We start from the raw sequence: 14,511 nt of genomic DNA on the forward strand, positions 1-14,511 counted from the left end.
GGTGGTGGCGCATACCTTTAATCCCAGCACTCGGGAGGCAGAGGAGGATCTCTATGAGTTCAAGGCCAGCCTGGTCTACAAGAGCTAGCTCCAAGACAGGCTCCAAAACTACAGTGGAACCCTGTTTCAGAGAAAAAAAAAAAAGAAAGAAAACAAAACCTGGGGGCTGGATGAATGGGTAAGAGCATGTGTATCCAAGCCTGATGACCTGAACTTAATCCTTGGAATTTACCTGGTGGAAGAACTGACTCCCGCTCTGGCCTCTAATGTACCCTGTGGCATGTATGTTTTCCCACATAAGTAAATAAATACAAGTAGCAAAACCAAACCAACCCCCCAAATTGTTTTACCTGAACAACAAATGTCTTGTCGCCAAACCCTGGTGTCATTCCTAAAATGCTCATGTAGGAAGCTTCATTGATGAAGTTTTCAATGCCATGGAAAACACCACGGCCAGTAGCAGAGATGCGCCCGTGGATGCCTCCTTGACTGATTGGCTTACCAGTAACACAGGCATGTGCATTGATATCCTGTAAGAGAGGGCTAGAGTTATAGCTCAAGAGTAAAGTACTTGTCTAGTGTGAGTGAGGCTTGAGATTCAACCCGATACCATATAAATAACAACAATAATAAATCCTTTGAGAGGAAAGGAGTCAGAATTTACATCTCTTTTGCAGATGTAAATTCTGCAATCCTTGTCTCAACCTTCTAAGTGCTGGGACTATAGGCATGTGCCATTATACTCAGTACTAAGTCCTGTTTCTATGATCAAGCCAATACACATAGCGCATTCTTATTAGCTTAACACATTTTTAGTAAGAGTGAGTGAGTGTGTGTGTGTGTGTGTGTGTGTGTGTGTAAGCTGGTGTCGTGGAACTGCCTGTATGTAACCCCAGCGTTTGTAGAGGCAGGAGAAGCTCAAGACAAGGGTATCTTGTTTATAAAAATATAATCTACAAGCTTGTGCAAATCTTTGAGTAATTGTGAGTCACATAAAGTTCATATTAACTAACAGGGAGAGGTCTTTTCCAATTTTCTGTTCTAAGAATCTAATAAGGTAGGCTGTTTTTCACACTGAGAGAAAAAGTTTAGAAATTTAATGTTAAGCACAAATAACAATATCATAAACATAGATGTGATTCATCTTGAAGTTATTACTCCACTGAAAATAAGCCACATTAACTTAGAGTTCACATTCCACTTGTGAATGCCTTAAGATTGCCAAAACAAAAACCAAAAACCAGAAAAAGGCATTATGCTTTTCCTTAATGGAAAGATATTGTGTTGTATTATACCAAACTAGTTTTGAAATTTAACATATCATTAAAAAAATTTTGGCTGGGATTGGTAGCACATGCATGTATTCGCCATTTTGGTAGGGAGGCTGAGGCAGGAAGATCTTTGAGTTCAAGGCCAGTTTGGCTTACACAGTGAGCTCCAGGACAGTCAGGGCTATACCATAAAACCCTACCTCAAATAAAGAAAGAACTTCAAAAGATAACATTCAAAAGACAATTTTAAAATGGTATTTATGGCAAGACGCTTGTACCTTTGGTAGTACTAATAGATCTGCCAAGCCGAAGAGGGCGATTTTCATCTTACCTACCTTTTACCTTATTTCAGTTAAGGCTGTGCATGTCTTTTTGTTTACAAAGAGGCACAGTTAGTAAAATGGGGCCTGGGCAGATGGCTCAGTTGTAAAACACTGTTTTGCAAGCATGAATATCCCTGGGGCTTGCTGCCAGCCAGAGTAGCCAAGTCAGTGAGCTCTGGATTCAAAAAGACCCTGCCTCAAAACATAAGAGCAGAGCAACTGCAGAAGACAGTGTTGACAATGGTCATACAGACATACATACACTCAAAAGGAAAAAAAAATTGGCTTGGCAGGGCGACTCTTCTGAAGCAAGCTATAAATGTAGCAAGGAGAACACTGTAGAACAGACACACTGATCACGGAACAGAAGAAATGGGAGGCAGTAATCATGCCCAGAAGAACAACAGAAGATAAAGGAGAATTTTAAAGCAGGTGCAAAAGCATTCCTGTGTGAATTTATTACCTCCTGCAATGAAGTGCTCAAGTTTCTAGCATATCCCCACCCAGAAGTCACCTGACTCCTTTACTTAAATATTTTTTAACCGAGAACTTAGACTTGCATTATTGGTAGTTACCACCAAAAAGAATGGAGCCACTCTGAAAAGAAGGCAGTCTAGTAGGCCCTCAGAATTAGTATTTTCCCACAGTTCTCTTTCATGAATAATTAACACCATGATACAGAATTGCAAAGCTGGTGCCAGGTGGTTCTAAATAAATTGTGGAAATGCAAATGCTGGGCAGAAGGAAATAACTGTTTGGGGTCAGGTCTGGTGTCAGTGACTGTCCCGCATACCTAATGGTCTGGGAACCCAGGAGGTAGGTAGGAACCATGCCCATGTCCCCCAAGACCATATTGTCAATAGGGTTAGATGCCAGTAATGATGCTTCTGTATTACCGTGGTCTGGGTCTTTAGATTTCCCATCAGTTAAAGATGGAAGGGTTTATTTGGCAGTGTCCTAAACTTCCTCATGTTGCCACAACTGTGAAGGAGCTATGGGAAATAGTGTGTGCACTGCTGACTAGCTTGTAGAGGTCAGTGCAGAGCCCCGGTCAAGAACAAGAAAGCACATCCAGTGCTTTCTGAACATCAGGTGGCATTCAAGTCAGGAGTGACAGTGAAGGCTGCAAACGCAGCAGCACTTGGGAGCCTAAGCAAGAGGACAGCTCTAAGTGTCAGTCTACACAGGGCTACACGCAAATACTGTTTCTTTAGGGAAAGAAAGGAGGCATGGAAGGGGAGTGGTGGTCTAAATCTAACGCTGTTGCACTCCATTTCACAGATGGGTACAACTCACACAGCGTAGTACCTTTTTCCTCTTTTTGCACTTTACTAAGGGCTGTGCACTGTTCTAAGTACATTACTCTATTTAATCCTTCTAGGGTCTTAAGAAGATCTTACTGTTACCTTACTTGAGGAGCTAAAGCAGTCTCCAGCACATGAAGCTAGAGGGTGAAGAAGGCAGGACTAGAATTCACATGGCCTGCCTGGGCTCTATCTAAGCACTGTGAAACACCACCTCTCCTCCAAAGCCCCCTTCCCATTAGGGCCCTGGACAGACAACCCTGACTGCCCCAGCATTTCACTCTCACAAAGGACTGTATTTCTCTTACATGATCTGCCTCTCGCATCAATGGCTCATATTCAATTAACAGCCAGACAACAAAACTTTCCAGTCAGTAGTGACTTTTTAGATTGCCATTCCTTTGTGTCTCCCTAATGCCACTTTCTTAGCTGGATGTTTAATGTCCCATTTCCCTTTTCCATACCCTGTGGTCTGGGAGCCTCTATCCACCCTCAACAATTCCATCTCCTGCTATACACACAGTGAAACACTGATTATGAGTTTGTCATAGTTTCTTTTTCACGACAAAGATTGAAGTCCTTAATAGGCAGTAACTTGGCAGCTCTCCTCACCTACTGATTGGCTATAACACCTGTACCCTGTTTTTGAAGTTCATTTGTCTTCTGTACTTCAGGACTTTTAAATACTTCTTTCTGCCTCGTCCCTCGCTCACATGAACCCTATCTTTCAGAGCTCAGAACATTTCCAAAGAGGCCTGCACTGACCCTGTTTCCAAAGGCTCTGATTAGGTCCCCTTTCCACGGCTCTGAAACAGCTTACTTATGCACATGCCAATTGTAGCACACACCTGACTCTACTTAGTAAAAACACGTTTTTTAAAATCCCCTTTTCCTTAGCCACCCACCCAACTTCATGCTCTTGTGTTCTCTTTCTCTCTCAAAAATAAATATTCACTTCTCTTCTTAGTTTATGGACGCTTCGTTTCCCGAGGTTTCATGGCCTTCAGGGACAAGTTGTTCTCTCCAGCGCTGGGTTTGTGAGACAGGGGCTGCTGTCACATAGACAGCAACTCTTCCTGAAGGATGAGCCACAGCCAAGTCTCTTCACTATCAAGTAAAACCCACGCCAGGACTTGACATTTGTGGTTCACTTACCTCTTCCACCACCTTTATACATGTATGCCTTACCTTCAATCTCTGCTGTCCTCTTAGTACCCAAATCTCCAGATGTTGAAATTCAATCAAATATCCTTTCAAAAAGGCCTTCTTCAGAACCCCAAAGCTTTATATCACACCATCTCCATACCTTAGCTCACATGCCTTTGCTCCTCTTTAAGTGAATGCACTTTGATGGGAAGGCAGAACTGAGCATACCATCTAGTGCCTCAGCAAGTGAGCTGCCCTGGTTGGGAAGGTCTGGCCTTAGTGCCCAGCACAAAAGCAAAAGCCCAGTTCACACTCACTATGCTTAGAGTTTTAGAACAGACAGAGGGAAAAGTAATATGCATGCCGAGTTTCCAGTTAAAAGGGAGACGAATCTAGCAATTACCAATTTCTCATTAAATCAGATGGATTGTTACTTCTTGTGGATAGCAACGCAGGAAGCCTTGGGTTTCAGTGGATACTCACATAGTGCCCTATGGTGCTGGCATAGGTGTCAGCGATCCAGGACATCTCCCGCTCACCCGTGCTCATGTCTGGGGCAGGCACATCAATGCCAGGACCTGGGAGCACAGGGAAAGGGCAGTGTGCCAGTTTTTAAGAAAAGCTTATCTCAAACATAAAGATGCTTGCAATTCTCTAAGAGAACAATGTCACTGTGGCTAGAAAACTTTAGAAGTCACAAAAATACTCATTAAATTCCTCTTCTTTATGAAACTTGTATGTATAATGCCATATAGCTACGTTTTTCCACTGAAGTTTACTGGGTTGTATCTGGAAGTTACCTATGGACAAAATGTCACTCGTGGGACTTCAGCGTAGGACACTGGCAATTGTTGTCTCAGCCTCAGTTTCCTAACTGTATCATCCTGGCTAAAATGACAGGACCATTCTGGCTACTGAGCAGATTTGTATGAAACAGTTTGGCTCCCTATGGCTTAGGCCTTCTCACTAGGTAGAGAAAGGGGGATGTGGCACTGCTGAACCAAGTGTTTACAAGGTCTGTGACGCTTTTACTCAGGAAATATTCTTGTTTGATTTAGTGGCCAATGGTTGGTGTATAGGAAGGCTTTGGGCTTAGCTTTTAGTTCCCCAGAGCACAGTAAACTAAAATAAGAATGAGAATAGCAAACATTGGCCTACAGGTAGTAACAGTACCACTACTGCGTCTAACACCACTGGATACGGTGAACTTTCTGAGCAACACATCAGTGATGATCAATCCAACGGCAACTATGTAGAAATACTCTCAAAACTATAATATAAAAATTACCTAGGATGAAAATTAAGTAAGATATGGCATAGCTACACAAAGTCATTAAAAAGTTGATTTTTTTTTTCTAGACAGGGTTTCTGTGTAGCTTTGGAGCCTGTCCTAGAACTGTGGACCAGGCTGGCCTTGAACTCACTGAGAACTGAGTGCTGGGATTAAAGGTGTGCACCACCACTGCATTTAAAACCTTGTAAATGACTTGAAATGATTACCAAACCCACAATGAGGAAAAAGGCAGGTTTCATATAGCTATGTATGCTCCATTTACATAAAATTCTATTTTCTTCTTCCTTCCCTCTCGATCCCCATGTTTGTCTACAAACACATGTATACAGGTTTAGAAAGACAAGTATCAATAACTTTTGACTATAGTCTTGGATTTAAGCATTATAACTTTTTACCATATGCTGTTTGAATTATATTATACATTATTTTCACTAAAAAATAACTTCAAAATTGCTCAAATTATTAAGTTCTCCATAAAATAAAGCTCTTTCAAGGGACCCAATCCTAGATACTAATTTTCTGGACAAATTGTGATATGAATACAAGATTGGCAGAAGAAAACCCTCAAGTAAAGTTTCAAGTTTTATGCCCCAACCTAATCTGCCACTCCACAGTCTTGTTTCACTTTAGGCATCTTTAAATCTAAGGAAGCGTAACCTCCTCAAGCCTGTTTTCCACAGCGCGTTTCCATCTGAAGGACAGTTGTTCTACCTCATCTACTTGTCTGCTGTGCTTACTTCCAGTTGACACACTTGGGCTGTAGGTCAGTACAACTTTGTTTAACCACATTTCTTTCCTAAGCTACAAAGGAGATATTGCTATCAAATCTGTTTACAAATATCTAAGGAATATTATTCTAGTTTTCAGGAACATGTCTTGCTTCAGATAGCAATAGAACTGGTAAGTCTGAGGTCAGGTGTTTGTGAATCAGAAAGAGATTCTGAAAAAACATAAAGCCATGACTCCTGACTGATAAGCTATTTCACAAGTCACAAGGGAAGCAAGGAGAATTAGCCTAATGAGAAAACAATCTCCAAGTTTACTAAGCTGACACTGTACAGAAATAAACAGCCATGTTGGTCTACAAATGTTAAACATCATTTCCTTTTGTACAGGGACAACATTGTATTAAATATGTAAACATGTGGGTCTGATTATAGAAACTAAGTATACTAAAAAAAAAAAAAACCAAGGAAACAAAACAACAACAAAAAAAACCCAACCAACCAAACCAATCAAACAAACAACCCCCCCATCCCCCAAAACAACCCAGCAAATCAACCTCCCTTATAATAGCCAAAAAGACTAGGGAGTTGTCTCTAGTCCTAAGAAAATGTGAAGCAATGCTTAAAGAAACAAGAGGCTCAGCAAACAGAAAGATGTCCATGGCCACAGATTGGAAGACTTAATTTGGTAAATATGGCAATCCCCACCCCAAAATGGTCTACAGATACACACAATTCATATCAAAATCTTAGCTTTCCCCCACCCATATTCCATGGAATTTGACAAGCTCATCCTAAACCCACAAAATTAACAGGGTAAGAATTCAGACTGAGTCACAGTGGAGAACTCTGCAGAAAGGGAAGTGAGAAAACAGAGAAGCCCTGAAAGTTTGCCCTCTACACACAAAGGGCCAAATGATTCATATTTACAGCTTGCCCTCTTTTGGAGTTCCAATGAGTCACCTTTTACTTTTTGGAGCTGTCATAACTAAACTGGCAAACACTCTAGATGCAATAGCTATGACTGAATGAAGCCTAAACAAATGGATGTTAAAACCGAATTAAGATTTTGGGCTAAGAAGAAATGCGCTATTTAAATGACCACTAAGGCCATCGCCAGGCTGAGTCATGATTTCATTTTACCATGTTGAAAACATCCCTATAGGCAATAGTTAGGGGCTCATTAACTTCTGCTGGCAAATGTTCCTGTGCAATGAGGCCCAAGTAAGCGTCACAACAGTGTTCATAAGGCATGTCAAAAACTCTGCTTTTAGACCAAATCTCATAACATTCTACCTTTCCATATATTATTAATCCATTTATTTCATATCTTTTTTCCTAAAAACAGGTCAAGGGTCAAACTATAGTTTACTTTCATAGGAACATGTCATTGGTGGAGGAAACATGGAGGGAAAACACAGGGTAGGAAAGCAGAGTTAAGAGTATGGTTGTGTGCCCCAACCTCCTTTTCAGTCAGTTTTCTTTTACTACTTTACTGAGTAACCTTAATTATTTTATTTAAATAAACCAGAAGTCTTCTAGACCAAGAAATATGAGACAAACTGCTTAGAAATCAGAGTAAATAACATATATACATCAAAGAATATTCATATCTCACAAAGAACATAACAAATACAAGGCAATAAAAACTATCAAGCAAATGGAGGCACCCTCTAACTAACTTGAGCACTCCTCAGAGACAGCGATAGTGCTTGGATTACTGAGTACACTACACCAGCCTCACTGTCAGTTCCCAGTGAGCACCTCGTGCATATTAAAAAGGAACAGCTAATTCATATTTAAAAAAACCACTGGTTTCAAATGATATCAGATTTTTATGGCTTTGGGAAAAAACTGGATGGTTATTTAAAAAAAACATTTTTTAACATGTTAAAATATTGCTATAAATCCAGTATTAGTAGTCATGGCCTTTTCCATGTTTCAGAAAAGAATACAAACAAGGCAGGAGAGACCTCTCCTTGGTGTCCTTGGCCCACATTGCGTGGTGAGAACCTGCACTTGCCTACTGAAGATGTGTCAAAAACAGCCAAGATATGTCTATGGGATCTATAAGGAAACTTGGTTCTGGAAGGGAAAGGATGACTACATCCAGACATTTTATAAAGGCAGGAGTTTTAATTCAAGACCACTACTTGCTAGGTTTTTCCACCTTATACAGAAACACATAGAGCAATACATACCAATAAAACCCTTCTTTGCCAGCTCCATAGTGAATCTCCGTGTGATCTTTTCTAATTCATTATCCTGCAGAGAGAGAGAGAGAGAGAGAAAGAGAGAGAGAGAGAACAATGAAAAACATTTTGATGAAAAAATCAAATGGAGAGAATTTTTCTCCTGCTTTCTATGTAAAGAGCATTTCCACATCCCCTCATGTACAGTACAACTTGTAGAGCAGGCACGATTTACTATTTTGTTTTTGTTTTGTTTTGAGACAGAGTTAATAACATAGGCAGACCTTGAACTTGCTATGTATCTCAAACTGGTTAAAACAACCAGTGGTCAGTAATCTTAGTCCCCCACAAAAATGATTTTAAAAGGCCTCCTGGACTACAAAGAATTCAAAGCAACTCTATGAAACCCTGTCTCAGAATGAAAACGTAAAGAGGGATGAAAAGATAAGAGTTTAGTGGGAGAGCGCTGGCCTAGTATATGAGGATCAGAGCCTGGGTCCAATCTTCAGTCCTTTGGGTGTGTGCTTGTGTACATAGGTGATGAAGACATGACTGATTTGAGAGTCTTACTATGAGTGAGTCACCCTGACTCATGCTGAACTTGCTATACAGTCTATATTGGCTGTATGACCTTAGAGATCCACCTATACCTGCCAGATATGGTGAATATAATTCCAGTGCTGGGGATACTGAGGAAGAAGGATCTAGAGACAGATAAGGCTATGTAGGGAGACTCTGTCTAAAAACAAAAAGGAAAAATGCTGTTAAAGCAGAATATGACAGTGGGTCCATGCAATTCCAGCAGCTGAGAGGTAAGAGAGAGATTACCGAGTTTGAAGTCATCCTAGAGTATAAATAATAAGCACCAGGCCAGCCAGGGCTTCTTAGTGATATCAACCCCAAATCCTTTCTTCCTTCTGTTTCCGTCTCTCATACACATACAAAATAATTATATCTATATAGACCTATGTGGGTCATGCCTGTATTTTCATTTACATGTTAAATGTCTGCAACCTTGGGTCTCAGGAGGACTGCAGAGGATGAGGTCAGCCAGGGCTATAGAGTGAGTCCCTGTCTCAAAAAACAAAACAAAACTCATGCACAAAAGTGAAACGAGGGGCTGGAGAGGTGGCTCAGAGGTTAAGAACACTGGCTGTTCTTCCAAAGGTCCTGAGTTCAGTTCCCAGCAACCACATGGTGGCTCACAACCATCTATAATGAGATCTGTTGCCCTCTCCTGGTATGCAGGCAGAACAATGTATACACAGTAAATAAATAAATCTTTTTTAGAAAAAAAAAAAAGTGAAACGAGATCGGGGTTTAATAAAGATGTTTTAATACAGGCATGAGGGCTAACAGAAAGGTACTCAAAAAAGAAAATAAAAAGGGGGTAAGACACATTTGAGAGCATGGGTGTTTCTGTGTACCGCATTTTCTTTATCTATTCTATGGTCGAGGGGTCTAGGTAGTTTCTGGCTATCACGAATAATGGTGCTATGAACATAGATGAACAAATGTCCCTGTAGTATGATTGTGCATCCTTTGGGTATATGCCCAAGAGTAGTATTGCTGGGTCCTGAGGTAGGTTGATTGCCAAATTTCTGAGAAACCATCATACTGATTTTAAGAGTGGTTGTCCAAGTTTGCATTCATTAGCAATGGAGGAGTGTTCCCATTACTCCACATCCTCTCCAGCATAAGCTATCATTGGTGTTTTTGATCTTAACCATTCTGATTGGTGTAAGATGGTATCTTAGGAGTCATTTTGATTTGCATTTCCCTGATGGCTCAGGATGTTGAACATTTCCTTAAATGTTTTTTTAACATTTGAGATTCTTCTGTTGAGAATTCTCTGTTTAGTTCTGTACCCCATTTCTAATTGGATTATTTGGAATTTTGATGTCTAATTTCTTGAGTTCTTTATGTATTTTGGAGATCAGTCCTCTGTCTGACGTGGGGTTGGTGAAGATCTTTCTTTTCCCATTCAGTAGGCTGTCTTTGTGTCTTATTGACTGTGTCTTTTGTTTTACAGAAGCTTCTCGGTTTCAGGAGGTCCCATTTATTGTTGTTCTCAGCGTCTGCACTACTGGGGTTATATTTAGGAAGTGGTCTCCTGTGCCCATGCATTGGGAACCTATTCTCTCTCCTTGGATGCTCAGCTTAGATATAGTAGGGTGGGTCTTGGACCTCCCCCAAAGCCATGGGGGATCCTCTCTGAGGATTGGATGGGGTGGTGGTGGGGAAAGTGGAGGGGATGGAAGGAGGGAGAGAATGGGAACTGGGACTGGTATGTAAAATGAAAAAAGACAGTTTTCTTTTAAAAAAAGAAAGAAATAAGATACACCAAGTGTGGGTGACAGGAAGCTCAAGGAAGTCATCAACAGGTGAATTTCAGAGGGAATAAAAATCACAATTATTATGTTTGTACACAAATCATTAATTCAGTCTATGCTGATCATTGAAGCAATCAGTTCTAATTAACGTGTAACTAACAGAATAAATAAGATGTTTATTAGATTAGCTATTTATTAGTAGAAAAAATCTCTATATTAGAACTTCAACTCAAAATTTATTTATTTATTTTTGGTTTTAAGACAAAGTTTCTCTGTATGGCTCAGGCTATCCTGGAACTCATTATGCAGATCAGGTTATCCTTGAACCCAAAGATCTGACTGTCTCTGCTTCCCAGTCTGCTCCACCACACACAGCTTAAAACTGCAGATCAAAATTTTAAAGCATAGATGTATATGTCTATGAATATGAAAATATTAAGTATCAAGTAAGAAAAAGTTCATTGGGGCAAACAAACAGACAAACACAGATGGTAAAATACACTACTTAGCTAATTCATTATTAATTCAATAGTTATTTGTTTTCCTACTCATTCATGAAAGCAATGGAAATCATTACTCTCATTGGCATGAGGAACACAATTTTAGGCCTCGTGTATACAAACACCACTTGGATACTTACTGTATAGTTCTTGGGATTGATCTTAACACCTGCTTTAGCACCTCCAAATGGCACATCTGAAACAGAAGACTAAAAGATGTTGTTCCATATAAAACTTAAAAAGTATAAAAACTTTATAATACTGGGGAACAATCTTCAACTGCTTATTTCTTACATTTCAGATTTTTAATTTACATATACACAATTAGACATCTTGAGGATGGGCTCCAACTCTAGATGGGAATTCCATGTTTCATATACACATAGACTACAGGTAATGGTGTAGGCATTTCACTATCACCTACATTTTGATAATACCCACTGCTAAGATCAGATATGGCACTTTCTACTGGGAGCATCATCTTGGTGTTCATATAATTTCAGATTCTGAAGCATTTCAAGTTAGGAATATTCAACCTTTATTACAAAAATGTATGACTCTCTTAATTCTAGGAAATTCCAGAAATAAATCCAGCACTGAAGCTATAGCTTAGTTGATAGAGTGCCTGCCTAACAGGAAAACGCCCTGGGTTCAATTATTAGCATCATAGAAAACAAAGACATTAAAAAGGTGTTAATTAGATTTGAAGGGTATACTCATTCATGTTCCTTCTACTTTGATTTGATCTTATTTATAGAGTATGGATAAGCATTTAAAACAGAGATCTATGTTTAAAGAAAATCCAGTTAGCTTTTATAAAAATTTCACTGCTTAAGTTTGGAAATGATGACAAAGTTTTGTATTTCCTTAATCAATGTTTCTCCTACATGTAATGTGTTACATACTGATGTGTCCATCTATGATGATCTACACTATACATGCACAGAGAGAAATAAGGGAGAAAACTGTCCACATTTCCTACAGCCTCTGCAGAGATCCTGAGCAGTAAGGTCTTGGTGTAATTCAGAAATAGAGAAGAGTATTAAATCATATTCAAGAATTAAAAGGAAAGAAAGAAAATAAAAGGACTAAGCCAGGTCTGGTGGCACACACCTTTAATCCCAGCATTTGGGAGGCAGAGAGGAAGATCTCTGTGAGTTCGATGCCACGATGCAGAAGAGGTCTACATGGAGCATTTGAGGCCAGTCAGGGCTATCTAGTTTGAGACCCTATCTTAATAAACAAGCAAGGCCCTTTAAAAATAAAAAAAACCAGTTCTGTCAAAACATTATATATATTTGGATTTTTAAGACAGGATTTCTCTGTGCAACAACCTTGCTTGTCCCAGCTCTGTAGACCAGGCTGGCCCTGAATGCCAAGATCTGCCTGCCTCTGCCTCGAGAGTGCTGGGATTAAAGGTGTGTGCTACCATACCCAGCTGTTAATTATTTTATAGCATACTAAAAGTAATCTTGGGGCCAATAAGTTGGTTCATCAGGTAACAGTACTTATAAACCTGACAACTTGAGTTTGATTCCAGGAACCCAAGTAAAGAAAATAGGAGAGAACTCTACAATGTTGCTCTGACCTCCATACACATATATCATAATAGACACAGTAGTAAGAAGTAACCTGGCCTATGAAGACATTTCTTCAGAGTCACTTACCGACCACCGCACACTTGTACGTCATTAAAGAAGCCAGCGCTTTCACCTCATCCACACTCACGTCAGTGCTGTAACGGATACCTGGGGATATTGTCATTTAAAAAAGGTAGCAGGGGAAGAATTAGTTATATTTAGAACAAACTTCTGGAAAGTTAACTAAAAATAATAGCTATAAATTGAAAACGTCTACACCATTTATATTTTACAGCTGCGCCTGAAATATATATAAGAAAATCATAAAAAACAAAATAAAAGCTGGTAAATAGACACCAAAGTGTTATAGAATGGGCACTAAATTAATTAATTTAATGTATTTTGATGGCCAAGAGTGGTCATGAAGTCTAGATTTGCTTATAAAGGGATTTAAAGATGACCAAAACATTGTCTTTGCCCTTAAGGGACTTACAGATCAGTAGATAAAAGCAGTAACTAATTTCACAAAGACAAAGGTTCTCTCCCTGGGTGAAGGCAAGGCTGAGGGCCTAGCCGGCAAAGTGTTTGCTGAGAAAGTCTGACTAAATGAGCTGGATCCCTGGAAGGTAAGCAAAAGGAGAGAACAGACTGCTGGAAGGTATTTTATCGTCTTCACAATGTGCTCTGGCATGGTGTGCCCACACTTCAGACAAAGAATTCAACAACAACAAAGTTATCTCCAGGGTATGGAGAGAAGGCTCAGCAGTTAAGGGCACTCAATCTTCCAGAGGACCTAGGTTTAGTTCCCAGTACTCCTATGGCAGCTAACAACTGCCTGCAACTCCAGTTCTAGGGGATCCAACTACAGATGTGGGACATAAACCGACAACACATCTATACATATAAAATAAGAATAAAACAAACAATTATCTCTAGCCAATACCTTAAAAATATCACAAACAAGGTTTCATATGGCCAAGGCTGACTTGATCATTCCAAGTGCTGAGATCACAGCACTGCACTATGCTACATTTCTGTTATGGCGTATTAATTTTCCTTTCACTCCTCCCTAGCTCAGGGGATTTGGTAACAGCGATCTCAAAGCAGGCAAATGAACAGTCACTGGTTTTGACACATTCAGTCTGATTACCATATGTGTAATTCTAGCACTCAGGAAGCAGAGGCAGCAGGACTGGCAGAAGTTTGAGCCAGCTTGGGCTATATAGTGAGTTCCAGGTCAGTCTGGACTCCATAGTGAGAACCTGATAGCCCCAAATGTATCCCTACATATCATGAAAGGACTAAAATAGAGCACTATGAAGTACCAATCCTAACTAAGCCAGGCATGGGTGGCAGAGCATGTTGTTGGCAATCCAGCACTCAGGAGGCTGATGCTGGATAACCGTCATGAGTTTGAGTGCAGCCTAGGCTATTGTCAGAACCTATCCTAAATGAAACAAAACAAAATTAGTTGAAAGGTAATCCAGGAAAATAAATTTGCAAGTAAGATGAAATAGTTTTATAACAAAATTTTACTTAAACGCTAATTCTTTTTTTTTTTTTTTTCAAATTTTTGGAAGAACTATAACATGTAAAGTATGCTGAAGCACCAGGCATGGTGGTGCACACCTCTGATCCCAGCATTTGGGAGGCAGAGATAGGTGGATCTCTGAGTTCAAGGCCAGCTTGGTCTACAGATCCAGGACAGCCAAGGCTACACAGAGAAATCCTGTCTCACAAACACACAAGCAAACAACTATGCCAAAGTAAAAACTAAGTTTAGTGCCTTGCCCAGGTGACTAGCTTACGTACCTGGAGAGGAGACACTACTATTCTTAACTGG

The 14,511-nt window shown here is 39.9% G+C and overlaps 1 protein-coding gene across 1 annotated transcript in view; it reads right to left on the reverse strand.

The window, feature by feature from the left end:
* The window catches only part of Glud1 (glutamate dehydrogenase 1), a 36,809-nt gene that overhangs the window by 10,466 nt on the left and 11,832 nt on the right, over positions 1 to 14,511 (reverse strand). Inside the window, exons 2-6 of the mRNA XM_005348614.3 lie at positions 12,756 to 12,836; positions 11,229 to 11,284; positions 8,265 to 8,328; positions 4,528 to 4,622; positions 351 to 530 (exon numbers count right to left, since the gene is read on the reverse strand). Of these exons, the coding sequence (XP_005348671.1) occupies positions 351 to 530; positions 4,528 to 4,622; positions 8,265 to 8,328; positions 11,229 to 11,284; positions 12,756 to 12,836 (476 nt within the window). The remainder of the gene's footprint in view (positions 1 to 350; positions 531 to 4,527; positions 4,623 to 8,264; positions 8,329 to 11,228; positions 11,285 to 12,755; positions 12,837 to 14,511) is intronic.

Source organism: Microtus ochrogaster, chromosome 6, assembly GCF_000317375.1.
Source record: "Microtus ochrogaster isolate Prairie Vole_2 chromosome 6, MicOch1.0, whole genome shotgun sequence".
In the NCBI taxonomy this organism is placed as follows: Eukaryota; Metazoa; Chordata; class Mammalia; order Rodentia; family Cricetidae; genus Microtus; species Microtus ochrogaster.